Here is a 12,802-nt window from a genome sequence, read left to right on the forward strand (position 1 = left end):
GTGGTAAGGACAAAGTGGTGCAGGAGTCCTGTGGGGGGAGAGCTCAGGGCTAGGGGAGCTCTGATGATGGGGGAGAAACTAGCGAGCCTTCCTGGGAGGAAGGATGAGGGTTGGGTAAGTGACCAGATGGGAGGAGACTCCAGGAAGGTCCTTGAATGAACAAGACTCAGACACAGAACATGGGCCATGTTTAGAAGGCAGCGTAGAGACCAACTAGGCTATAGAGAAGGACGCAAGTAGGGGAGAGAAAGATGGGGGAGTTAGCGAGTGGTCACATCATGCAGGGAATTCCACACCTGACCAAAAACTCTGATCTTATCCTCCAGTACAGTGGTTACCATCCCACTCTGGAATCAGACAAAGAAGAAAGGTTCGAATCCCAGCTCCTCCCTTTAAGTTGCTACATGACCTTGGGCACATTAATTTTCTTTTTTCTAAAAACTTATGTATTTATCTATAGGGGGGTAGTTATTAGGTTTATTTATTTGTTTCTTGATGGAGGTAGTGGGAACTGACCAGGACACTGCGCATGCTAAGCAGGCACTCTACCACTGAGCTACACCCTCCTCCCTGATTTTCTTTCTTTACTTTTTTCCTTCCTTCTTTCCTTCTTTCTTCCTTCCTTCCTCCCTTCCTTTCTACACCCCCCTTCCCTCTCTTTTTTCTTTCTTCTTTCTTTCTTTTTTTCCTTCTTAATGAGTTTGGCTTCACTTTGTTTAAGCTTTTCATTATGAAAATTTCAAAGATACACACAAGTAAAGAGAACTGAGCAGCACACGCACATACCCATCAGTCCCCTTCCATAACCTTCGCCTTCTGACCTCTCTTGTTTCATGGACCCCGCCCCACTCCCTCCCCACCATCCTCCTTACCTGCAGCATTGGGTCTGACGTGATTAAGCGTCTGGGGAACCCCCACGTGTGGCACCTGTTTAAGGAGTCCCTGCAGGTGGGAGGAGCTAGGGAAGGATACCTGAGGAGGACCCATGTGAAAGCAATACTGCCCTTAGGCTCGAGATACCGGGTCTCGTGCTTGAAGGGGTCTGCTCCTACCCCCCTCCGGCCCCTCCCCTCCCCTCATGGAAAGAAGTCCCAGGGAAACGTGCCCACCCGGAGCCTGCACCTCAGCAAGTGCACTGCCTAAATGCCTCAAGGTCACTTGTAGGACATGCTCTACCCCCTGTATGTGCACCCCTAGATCCTAGAGGTGGGCGAGTGGGCTGGTTGAGAGACGGATGTGTGCAGAGCTCCGCTCTATGGGCTGAGTCGGCGCCCCCATGCGGAGGCCCCTCAGCGAACTGACAGCGAGAAGAGAGGCAGCAGGAAAGAGTTCCCCTGCTCGTGTTCCTGCAGACCAAGAGCCCCTTGAAGCCCCATGCTTGCCCCACACCCCACAGACAGTAAGGGCAGGCCTCTGAGAGTGGGAGACACCACCATTCCCCTCAAGGTTCTTGAGTTTAAACTCATGCAACTGATGCCCTCCCTCGAGTCAGCGCCTAGGCCCGCCAGAGAACTGAGTCGTATCTGCGTCTTCGTGAGAATGGAATAAAGGTTACACGTGAAATAGTGAAGTCGGTCAAGACGGCTGTCATCAGAAGAGCAGAGCTGCACTGAACCACGAGGCCCGAGCGGACCAACATTTCTCTGTGAGCAGCTCTTCTCAAGGGCTTTCTCAGTCAGAGAGCTAAAGCCCTGCAGCGGTTAAAACAAACACCGCCTGTGGACGCCTCAGTACAAACCAGAGTTACTGTCCACGCACACACTTCATTTTGGAAGGAGAGAAGGGCTGGGGGGAATACTATCACAGCCGAGAATTTAGCCATTAAAGGGGCGAGGGCAGGGGCTGGGGGTGAGCTACGTGTCTTACCAGGCACATCCCTAAAGGAAAATAGGAGAAAAGGCGAAGCAGGGCAGCCCACAACAGCAATTAGGATTTTTTTTATTCCTGAGTGGATAATATGCACTTTCATTTAAAAAGGAACACAATCTTCATTACCTTAATTTGTAAAAGCGGTGACTCCCAACACTCCCAGCTTTCGCCCGAGTAAGGCATTTTTAGACACATCATTGCTACTTGGAAATTAAAAGTGAATCAGTCCTGTGGAGTTAATTACTGGTAAATGCAACCTGAAGTAGGTCTCCCACATGGCGCTGAGCCACCACGAGGAGGTTCTCAGCGTTAGCCGGAAATCCTGCGAGATACCAGGCACTTGAAAAGCTAAAGTTTACATGCTTGGCAAGTGTTTAGAGGAACTGGGGGGAAAATTGTAGCATCCACAGTAAAGAACAAGGACAAAGGCTTAATTAAAAGAAGAGCTTTTTGATAGAGATTTAGACAAGTGTCCTCCAAAAACAGACGATCTTCTGCTCTCTGTTGTTACCGTGTATTTCCCAAATCAACTATACTTACAGAAAGGACATTGTATCTATTTCTTTTTAATGCTGACATACTTATAAAAGGTAGAAATAATTTTAGAAACTAAAAGTAAAACTCAATAAAGACGGAGCAAAGAAGACACTTTCATCCCCAGGGCTTTGGGATACAGTGCCATCTGTCATCGCGTTCTCCAGGAGTTATGCGAGAAGACCAGAGACAGAAGAAAAAAACTCAGAGGAATAGTTGTCTGAACTTTAATTAAGTATTTGAATCAAGAAAAATGGGAACAGATGAAACCTTAGGAAGAGAGAAATGGTGCATGCACAAAGGGGAGAGATTAATAAGATGACTGCTGATCTACTGGTGCTGAACGTAATTGTTTTGTTTTGTTTTTCTACAAACACGTCAATGTTTCCTGCAAGTCTCGTAATTATTCAGATGCACAAATGTTCCCACGGTCTTGGCTTACAGGAGGGCAACAACGCAAGCTGTTCTCATTCCTGAATTACACAGGTAAGCAAGGCTGTTCGGCCCCGGATTTGATGTCGTTAGCAGTCAGAATTGCTGATAGATGATTATTTCATTACTTTACTCCCACTTTCGTTTTAGAAAGTGATTTCACACAATTCTGCACTTTAAATAGTTCTAAATAAATTTAGGAAACTAAAGAGGAAAAGGACACACCTCAAATCATACATTTTAGAACAGATTCCTACTTGAACTGTTCCTTTTATGTAACTGAGTTTATAACACCTTGAAGAGATACGATATCCATGTTAAGTGTCATGATAATACATAGGAACTACATTAAAAACAGAGCTACCTTCTAACGTGTGGCTTGTCTAAACCCTGAAAGAGCACAGATCGCTTTGCAGAGCCAAACCATATCATTGATCCGTCTTGACTGTGGTTCCATTTGCAAGATAAAGTCCCACCTGGGAGTTTTCTCATAAATTGGGTCAAGACAAGAAGAACTCTAGGTGGCCACAGATGTCTCTGTGTCTCTTTTCAAATATTTGAAGGCCACTTCTCCTGGTGTCTGGAAGAAGTAAAAATGTCCTTGTCGAATGGGTATTGCTTTAGTATACCACATGCCCAGTAAGTTGTAGCATCTAAGAGCATGCAATAGAGGTTAATGTTAGCTATGCAGTCATGGTGTATTCGTGTTTGATTATATCATGTGCACTGAGATATTTTAAATGTCAAAGAGAAAACAGGAGTTATTCTCCTTAGCAACCATTATAGTACAGAATGTTCACAGCTGCAATCACACTCATAAGGCAAGGGAAGTGACGACAAAATGAGGGTAGCAACAAGTGTGCATGCTACTGAAAACCTGAAACTGGTACCTAAAATAGATCGACCCCCTTACTTCTTCCACAATTCCACTGCTGGCTCAGACCATCAATCAGCACAATGGAAATTTGTCCCTTTAACCCTCGATGCCAATTTTCAGTCTTGGTGCCAAAAAGGGGTGTAAAATAATAAATCTGGGATTTTATTTTTCTCACTGGCTAAGATTCAGTTTCATTCAGGAACGACTGTACTTTTATAAAATCCCCTTTTAAGAATAAAGGACGTGAGGTCTTACTAGTAACATACTGGTGTGCACATCTGCGGCTCCATTCTTCAGGCGACAAGGCTAAACTTGTAACAGAAGCATCATCAAAGACAGGTTAATTTCTAAAACGCTTCACAAATATTATTTCCTTCATCACTATTACTTCCTTTGGCGCATGCACACTCAAGGGCCTTCGCATATCTTATAAGACGATGAAAGTGGAAATGGTAATCGTGTTATCGAAGCTGTTTTTCCAAAACAGTGTTGAAATGAATTAACCGGTTCTTTCAAAATGTCGGTATGCAAGTTCTTGAAGTTTCCGGTGTTCTGACTTTAGGATTTCTCTAAAACACGGAAACAAAGGGCAAAAATCAGGTGGCGGCCGATAATGTCCTCGCGGACACCTTGTAGGGATAAAACCTTGGTTCGGGTCTCTTCCTGGGTCGAGGCGAAATCTTCGCACAGATTTATTACCGGTCTTCGCCCACAGGAGTCTCCTCTCAGGCAGGGGATACTTTACAAGGCCCGGAGGCGGTGGTGACCAGCGGCGTTGGAAGCCGGGACTCTCCGCTTCCCGCGCGCCCTGGCCGCGTCACCAGTGCTGGCCGGCGGCGCGGGTGCCCAGCTGCGCCTGGGACACCGCGGGCACGGCCGTGGCGGCGGCGGCGGCGGCCGCCGCGTCGCCGACGCCGGGCAGGACGGAGCGCACGGAGCGGCGGAACTCCTCGTTCCTCCACGTGTAGAGCAGCGGGTTGAGCGCCGACAGGGCGCAGCACAGGAGCCAGCTGGCCGCCTGCACGCCCCAGGGCACGGGCAGCGAGAAGCCGCTGGCCAGGCTCACCCACACCAGCGGCTGCGTGGCCAGGAGGAAGACGCAGCAGAGCAGCAGCACCGACAGGCCGCTGAGCCGCCGCTGCGCCCGGCGCGGGTGCAGCGCGGGGGGCAGCGGCTGGGCCTGCGCCGGGTGCGCGGCGCCTCCCGGGCCCGGCGCGTGCGGGGCGCCCGGGAAGGCGGCGGCGGCGGCGGCGCAGCCGGGCAGCTGGTGCAGCAGGTGGAAGTTGAGGACGCTGACCCGCTTGACGCTGACGCGCACGCGGCGCACGATGCCCAGGTAGCAGTGCAGCAGCAGCGCCGTCTGCGCCAGCAGCGCGGCGGCGGCCAGCAGCGCCGGGTAGTGGACGCGCGGGGGCGCGGCGCCGGGCCGCGGCGCCCAGGGCGGCAGCAGCAGCACGAGGCCCAGGGCGAGCGCCCAGGACAGCGCCAGCATGCCCGCCGTGTGGCGCCGCTGGTACAGCGCCTGGTAGGTGGCGGGCGCCCGGGTGATGAGCAGGTAGCGGTTCAGGGCCACCAGGCAGTGGGACAAGAGAGACACGGTGAGCCCAAGGCCCAGCAGCCCGCCCCGCAGCAGGCGGTAGCTGCCCCCGGCGCCGTCCCAGTCCCCGGGGGGCTCCGCGGAGCCGGCCGGCAGGAGCCCGAGCACCGCCTCCTGCGGCATCCAGAGGGCGCAGACGCTGAGGTCCGCGGCGCAGCCGTTCACGATGAAGGCGTTGCTGGTCGTCTGCAGCTTCCGGAAGGACGACACGAGATAGATGACCATGCCGTTGGCCAGCGTGCCCCCGATGGCCAGGCCCGAGTACAGGAGGGACACGGGGATGCGCCGGCCCGCCCACGACTCCTCTTCCTCGCAGAGCAGCAGCAGCGATCCTCCGGTGGTGGAGGAAGTGGACGTGGAAGAGTTGGTCATTCTGGCCAACTCTTCACACTTCGCTGGCTAGCGTCGGCCTCTGGCAGCGCGGCCCATCCTGGCACTCGCCTGCAGGGGGGACGAAGGCATCCTTTCAGCCCTCTGCCACTGACACACAAGGCTGAAGCAGGATAATGGGCTGGGGGAGGGGGAGAGAGGGAGCTCGAGGAGAACGGGGGAGGCGAATGACAGGTGCCTGCCTCGGAAATGTCTCCAGTGCCAGGAGAAGGTCGTCTTTACATTCTTTGCATTCAGCAGGTACCAGGGAAACCCTAGGACAGAGCAATACAAAGAACAGCCTCCCCTTCTCCCTCTAAAACACACACACACACACACACACACACACACACACACACACACACACACACACACGGGGATATTGCTAGACGAAGCCCCTAGTTTCCAGGAGAAAGCAGAGACAGCCCGTCTGGGGGAAATGCCAGGGCAAAGGGATTGAGGGTCTCTTACTTTTGATCTGGTCCTTAGCTGGTGGCAGCAGAGGGAGGGATGCCAGGAAATACCTCCTCAGCATCTGTGGTCCTGAAATCAACAGGAGAAACTCAGCTGGGATGAGAGCCAGGAGCAAGTGCCTCCTTCTCCAGTGCGGCATCTGCACACATGGCCCTAGGCAGAAACCAGGAGCTGCAGGGAGACTTCTCAGCTGGCAGCAGGGCTGGAGGAAGTCAAGTGGAGGGCTGCAAACCCAGGCGGGTAGGCAGGTAGGCAGGCAGCAGCAGCGAGGATGCTTGGCTGCAAAAGCAGAAGCTGAGCTCAAGAGGAGAGCACCCTGTGCTCAGAAGCAGGAGTGGTGGCTGATGTGGTGAACCCACTCGAAGCTCCCTCCTGCTCAGTTATACATCACCCGGGGAAAAGGCAGCCTTTCCACGCTTGCCATGAATTATTCAATAGCTTCTAACTTGTGAAAGGAAGAAAAATATCTTGCTCAGAAAGTCCTGTAATTAACAAGTTTCTCTGTCTTTTCTCTGTCTCTCAATCACCCTATTTTTCACCCGGCTTCATTTTTCTTTTCTTCCTTTTTTTTCCCTCCCATCAATGCTAGAATAAAATTTAATACACCCACAATATATTTCATCCCAGTCTGATGCATTCTGGGGGCGAGATTTTTCTGAGAGATCAATATACTTCTAATATCCAGGACTGATCTCTTCCATCCCATATTTTCAGCAAGAATTACTTTATATTCTAACTGAAATTCATTTTTTCCTTGATAAGGTGAGACATAGATAATTATCCACAGAAAATCACCAAGTCTCAATTTAAATCTTAAAGTCAACTTTTTTCTCCTCACCAAACTCCTTTCTAGAGTGTGGCTTCTGTTTCAGTAATGAATTAGTTAGAAGGTAAAAATGAAATGGTCTGAAATCTACATACAAGTGGGTGTCTGGGAGAAAGCAGGGGGCCTGAATGATCCATCCACAGTGCAAATGACAAAGTTATTTCTTCCCTGCAGAACTTTTCATCTTGTGCTCTGTCTTAGGTAGAGATTTGCAGTCTGATGTTGGAATCTTCTACTTGGGAAATTTTTCATGAACATCATCATCCCCTGTAAATCATTTCTCACTGGGAAAATCATTTATTTGAAAATTGAACTCAATATGGAATATGGTAACGTGACATAATGGGAAAAAAAAGCTAGGTGGGCTTCTCACGACCTCTGGGTTCTAAGCTGAGTGTCCACCAAGTAGCCTTGTGATGGATCGTTTTCATCTTGTTAAACAAGAAGTTTCACTCAGTGACTTCCAAGGCTCTTTCTGTGGCAACTGTCTTTGAATTCCTGTGCATAAATTTGACATTTTCCGCCCTAGTCTGACACTTGAAACATACCTACTCTATCTAACATGGAATGTAGTCTCAGGTCATGAGGCAGGAGTCTTTTCCAGTCTGTCCCTAGGGGGCTTATTCAGGATAAAGCACAAAATGCACCTCCTCTGCTTCCCTCCATCTCTTTCAAAAACAGTGTCAGTTAGTGACGGTAACTCTGGTGGGGGCAGGGTGGCATCTAAATGGAATTAGCTGAGTTGGGGGATTGCCAGTGTTTTTTATCTGTTACTTGTCTTTGTTGAGGCTTTGAGTATATCAAACACCACAAGGCTGCAAGAGAGTTCTCTAATCATTTACAGTTAAAACTTGTCATAATAAAAATTTCCTCTCACATGGTGGTGGAGGGGGGCGGTGGGTGTTCAGATTCCAGGTCCTGGGTCCCCGCTGCTGCCTTACTTGGGAATGAGTGAAGTCCTTGCTGGGGGACTCCTGTGCCTTGCAGTCACACACACTTCTGCCAAGGCCCTGCCTGCTTTAGCCCTGGCCTGGCAGCAGCCAAGTTTTTGTTTGGGGATTTGTTATTATTTTAAGCTACTGAACTTACATAATGTAAGATGAGGATTTTTTTTTCCATCTTATTCTTAGCATCAGAACAGTACTCAGTTATAATTAATATACTTGTTATTGAGTCAATGAATGGATGAGTGTATAAATGATTTCACTTTTTTTCCATGGTGAAACACTAAATGATTTTGATTAGTATCTCTTTCCTCCTACCCCTGCAGGCACTTGCTCTGTGAACTCCCCCTTCTGATGCGTCTCCAGTCTCTCTCCTCTCCACTGCTTACTCTCTATTGGTTTTACAGTGGTGCCGACTCCACTACATCCAGTAACGTCTCTCTGCACTTCACCTCCTTCTCAAGGTGCCTGCACAGCTTGCTCCCTTTCCTGGCAAAAGTGCTTGCTCTCTGCTTCTGCTTCCTTTACTCTCATGGAATGCCCAGCCCACCCTGCTTTTGGCTCTCACGACGGAGACAATTTCCAACTGGCCAAAAGTCTACTTGTATATGAAACTGCCTCCTGGGCATGTCCATGTCCATGGGCTTCTCAAACAGATCCCCTAATCTCCTTTCCAGATCAGTCCGTCCTTCTCCTGTGTTCTAAATCTCAGTGACCAGCATCACCAATATCCTGGTGCCTAAATCAGAATCTGAGCTAGCATCCTTAACTCCTTCTTTTCTATCTTCCTCCCAATATCCACCAGTCACCAAGTGTCAGCATTCTCCCCACATTTCTTTTTTAAAATCTTTTCACTGATCTTTATCTACCCTGCCACTATCTGGCATCAGACAACCATTGTCTTCTTTAAATTATCGCAACAGGCTCTTTACTTGCAGTCTTACCTCCTGCCAGCGAGATGATCTTTCTAAAACCAAAAGACATTCTTTGTCATACTAGATATTTTTATCTGTTTCCCATCCTCCACTCTAATATACATTCCTTGGAAATGCGAGCTTTACTGTGTCCACTACTATTGTTGGCAGCTCCCAAGAATGATGCCAGGCAGGCACATAGTAGACCCTCAATCAATATTTATAGGGAAAAATAGTAAGCAGATGTCACATTCTGCTTGAAACCTTTCATTAGGCCCCTTTTGCCGTCGAAAGAGTCTGAAGTATATCATTGCTAATTCTGTACACATACCATGTGTACCAAGTATTTTTTGAGTATTTTTCGTCTCCTGTTTTATTTCATCTTTATGCCAGATCTGCAAGGTAGCCAGGCTTGGGCCTAAATTTGCAGACCAAGGCAGGAGTCCCGATAGACAACCCTATGCCATATGTCTAAATATTTTAAAATCATAAATCAAGCTATCAAGCTGTTAAATATGTCCTATTCTCTTATCTTGACAAGTAGACTGGAAAGCCAGGCTCAAATTTAGTATTTTCAGATTTATAGGTTGTTCCGTGCCACTGGAATGTGACGACGTGGAGAGCTTGCCTCTTGCCCACAGCTCCCCTCCTCTTTTTTCCCCACTCTGTTCTGTCATCACGTGCTAGAGGGGCCTTGTTTTAACATGGGACACTCCAGCCTACCCACCCAAGTATCATCCACAGCCTTGTCACACAGCCACTCCTTGGCTATATTTCAGACCCAGGATGGTACCTGGAACGCACAGTCAGTTGTCAGAAGGGCAAAGCCAGAGAGGAGGTCCATATAGCTCACGGAAGTGTGTTCGTGGCCACCAGGCAGGGAGTTCTGGGCCCCTGGTAATGAACGTGGTCTAGAAAGGGGATATGAGGTCTAGTGGGCCTTGTCCCCTTAAATTCATTTAATAGATGAGAAAACAGAGTCACCAAGAGGTTAAATAACTTAACCCAGGATCAGCTTGGAAGTGGCATAACTGAGAGTCAAACCCACTACCCCATACTTAACCACCACACCACACTGCCTCTCTTGGTTAAGTTTAATTTTCTGAACATGGATTAGCTGCTGGAGGTTAAGCTGATGGAACAAGGAGATCCAAAGCTATAGAGGTTTAAAAAAATAATAATTCACAGAGAATGGGCAGTCCAGATAGAAGACAGACCTACTCCACAGGGTGATCCAGAGAACCAGGCGTCTTCTTAGTGCGCCACCATCCCTTAGGGTGACAGTATTCAAAGTGTGGTCCCTGACCAGCGGCATCGGCATCACTCGGAAACTTGTTGGAGATGCTTCAGACCCACTGAGTCATAATTTCTGGTGATGGGACCCAGCCACTTGCGTTATCACGAGCCCCCCAGGTGACTCTGACGTGTGCTGCAGTTCACGAGCCACGGCCCTAGGATGCTATCCTTGTCTGTGTGGCTGATATTTTTTTTACCACTCCATGGCCACATTCCGGTTGGCAGGAATGGGATTAAAAAGAAAGAGGGACAGCCATCTTCCTTTTCAAGGATGTGATATAAAAATTTCACGCATCACTTCAGCACACACTCCCGTGATCAAAACTTTGGTCACATGGCTGCTCCTTGCTGCAAGAGAAATGGGTCCACTCTAGCTGAGCACTCGTGTGCCCTGCTCAAACTCAGGATGGGTAGGAGAAAGGAGAGAATGGACACTGGGCAATGGAGGGGGCAGTCGTCAGGTTTACGCAGGTTGAAACCTGCAAGTTTAAAATGAGGCATTATTATTAGGGCCTATTAAAACAGTGCCTTGAGCACACCAGCTTCTCAATACCCTTTGAAAAGGTTTGGTATCCGAAAAAAAAAGATTGGCTGGCTCTGAAATACAAAAAGAAAACTTTGAGATAGAATTAACTTGCTATTATGTGGAATCTGAAAAAAGAAAAAAGTAAACACTGATGAACTCATCTACAAAACAGAAACAGACTCACAGACATAGTAAACAAACTTGGTTACTGGGGGGAAAGGGGGCAGGAAGGGATAAATTGGGAGTTGGAGATTTGCAGATACTAACTACTATGTGTAAAATAGATAAACAACAAATTTCTTCTGTATAGCACAGGGAACTCTATTCAATATCTTGTAGTAACCTGAAATGAAAAAGAATATGAAAATGAATATAAGTATGTATATGTATGATTGAAACAGTATGCAGTACACCAGAAACTGACACATTGTAACTGACTATACTTCAGTTGAAAAAACAGAATAGTCAACTGCAATTCAACTCATTGTTTATAAATTAGTTTAAGTTGGAATCAGGAATCCATTTCCATATTTGGTATGATTTGTAATGGGGCCTCCAAAAGTGTTGAGGTCTGCAGGAGTCTTCAGACAGTCCCGCCTAAGTCACTGTGCGACCTCTGACATCCTCACCGTTCCACCCTGTCTCTCCCTCCTATACCTCTGCCCCGGCCATGCTGCTGGCTCGCCATCCCTGAGTATGGAGTGTGCCCTAGCCTCCCCTCTCCTTCCCATCCAGGCATCTCCATTTGTTCAGTGCATGTTATTCCCTTGGCTGTCTCTCCACAATCTGCCCTCACTTTTGTCCAGCCAAGACCTACTCAGCTTCCAGGCCTGAGCTCAGACCTCACCTTATGCAAAGAGTCTTTCTTGATCTCCATGATGGACTGTCCACCCTATGTGCCCCGCAGCACACCCGAGCATATCTCTACCCCAGCCAGACTTCTCAGCTGTGGTTATTCCCTCCCCAAATGGGACGCTAGTTAAGAGCCAGACCCTGTTTTTGCTCAGAGGGCCTGACACGTTCTAAATACTTAAACATGTGTAGACTGAATAGGTCCCTTGGGCACCTCTGATAGATGCGAATTCAACCTCAATTTTTTTCTCAAGAGGTACAACCAGCATCAGTCATGCCTCAATGCACTGCAATTTTTCTCAAATACTTTAAATTCTTCATGTACCACATCTTCATGCTCGATGCCCCCAGATTATTTTAAATAGAGCTTTTGTTCATAACAACACCCTCTTCCATATAAACCCACACCCACCCCAGATGGGACCCAATGTGGACTTTCCTAGTACTCAATTTCATAATCCACCAAAGTAAGATCTAGCAACTGTCTCACATCCTTCAGGAAACTGGTGGGTAAGTGGCAGCTGTGACAAATTGCTCCCTCCTGTTGCCTTCCCTGACTCCTGTTAGCCAAGCCACAGAGCAAACTCCCTGAGCACCACACTGAGACCAAGCCCCACTGCAAATCCCAGCTGTATTTCCTCAGATCTTGTTCTCTCGGAAGGAACACCACTGGGAATCATGGTGGTATGGGCCAGTTTTGACTGTAGTAGAGGTTTTTCAAAGGAACAACAGCTTTCGTTTTACAGCGAAATCTGAGAGCAATTCAACAACATGTGAGCGTTTTACCAAAGCTCAATGGTATAGTTTGTAGAAATTATGAATTTAGAGACCCATGAAGCTGGAAATGTGTTCCATCCTGAAGCACTTTACCTGGGGTATGTGAGATCTTGGAACGATGGTTCTCAACTCTTCTCCTGCCCTCAGAGAGAGTCCCTATTTTGTCCTCAGTGACTGCAGCTCACTATGGTAATACAGCCGGGGGAGTGTACTGTGGGGCGTAGCTCCCACCCGGGGGCTGGCTGGTCCCCCAGTGTACCTTTGGCAATGTCTGCAGACATTTTTGGTTGTCACAACTCAGGTTGGGGAGTGTTATTGGCATCTAATGAGTAGAGGTCAAGGAAGCCATTAAATATCTCACAAGGCACAGGGCAGACCCCTACAACAAAGAATTATCCAGCCAGAGAGGGTCAGAGTTCAAGGTCAAATCCAGAGCTTGTTTGTTATTCGCATGTGACTTCCAGCAAGTCATTTCACCTTTACAAACCTTAGTTTTCTCATTTGGAAATTGAAGA

General features: G+C 48.2%; 1 protein-coding gene across 2 annotated transcripts; it reads right to left on the reverse strand.

The window, feature by feature from the left end:
- Positions 1 to 2,616: 2,616 nt before the first annotated feature.
- Positions 2,617 to 6,517, reverse strand: GPR88 (G protein-coupled receptor 88). 2 transcript variants are annotated; one of them, XR_012075966.1, is made up of 2 exons: positions 4,412 to 6,417; positions 2,617 to 4,281 (listed from the first exon to the last, which is right to left on the reverse strand). XR_012075966.1 is itself a non-coding variant. In XM_072968118.1 (2 exons), exon 2 carries the CDS (start codon positions 5,679 to 5,681, stop codon positions 4,530 to 4,532), a length of 1,152 nt encoding a protein of 383 aa, XP_072824219.1. In that variant the 5' UTR covers positions 5,682 to 5,750; positions 6,150 to 6,517; the 3' UTR covers positions 2,617 to 4,529. The 2 variants fall into 2 exon arrangements, 1 of the variants encoding a protein (XP_072824219.1); XM_072968118.1 differs by having other exon boundaries at positions 2,617 to 5,750; positions 6,150 to 6,517.
- Between the last annotated feature and the right edge of the window lie 6,285 nt (positions 6,518 to 12,802).

Source organism: Vicugna pacos, chromosome 9 (assembly GCF_048564905.1).
Source record: "Vicugna pacos chromosome 9, VicPac4, whole genome shotgun sequence".
NCBI lineage: Eukaryota > Metazoa > Chordata > Mammalia > Artiodactyla > Camelidae > Vicugna > Vicugna pacos.

Bases quoted from the DNA above. Each gene is read 5' to 3' on its own strand.
- GPR88 (XM_072968118.1), bottom strand. From the start codon at position 5,681: ATGACCAACTCTTCCACGTCCACTTCCTCCACCACCGGAGGATCGCTG.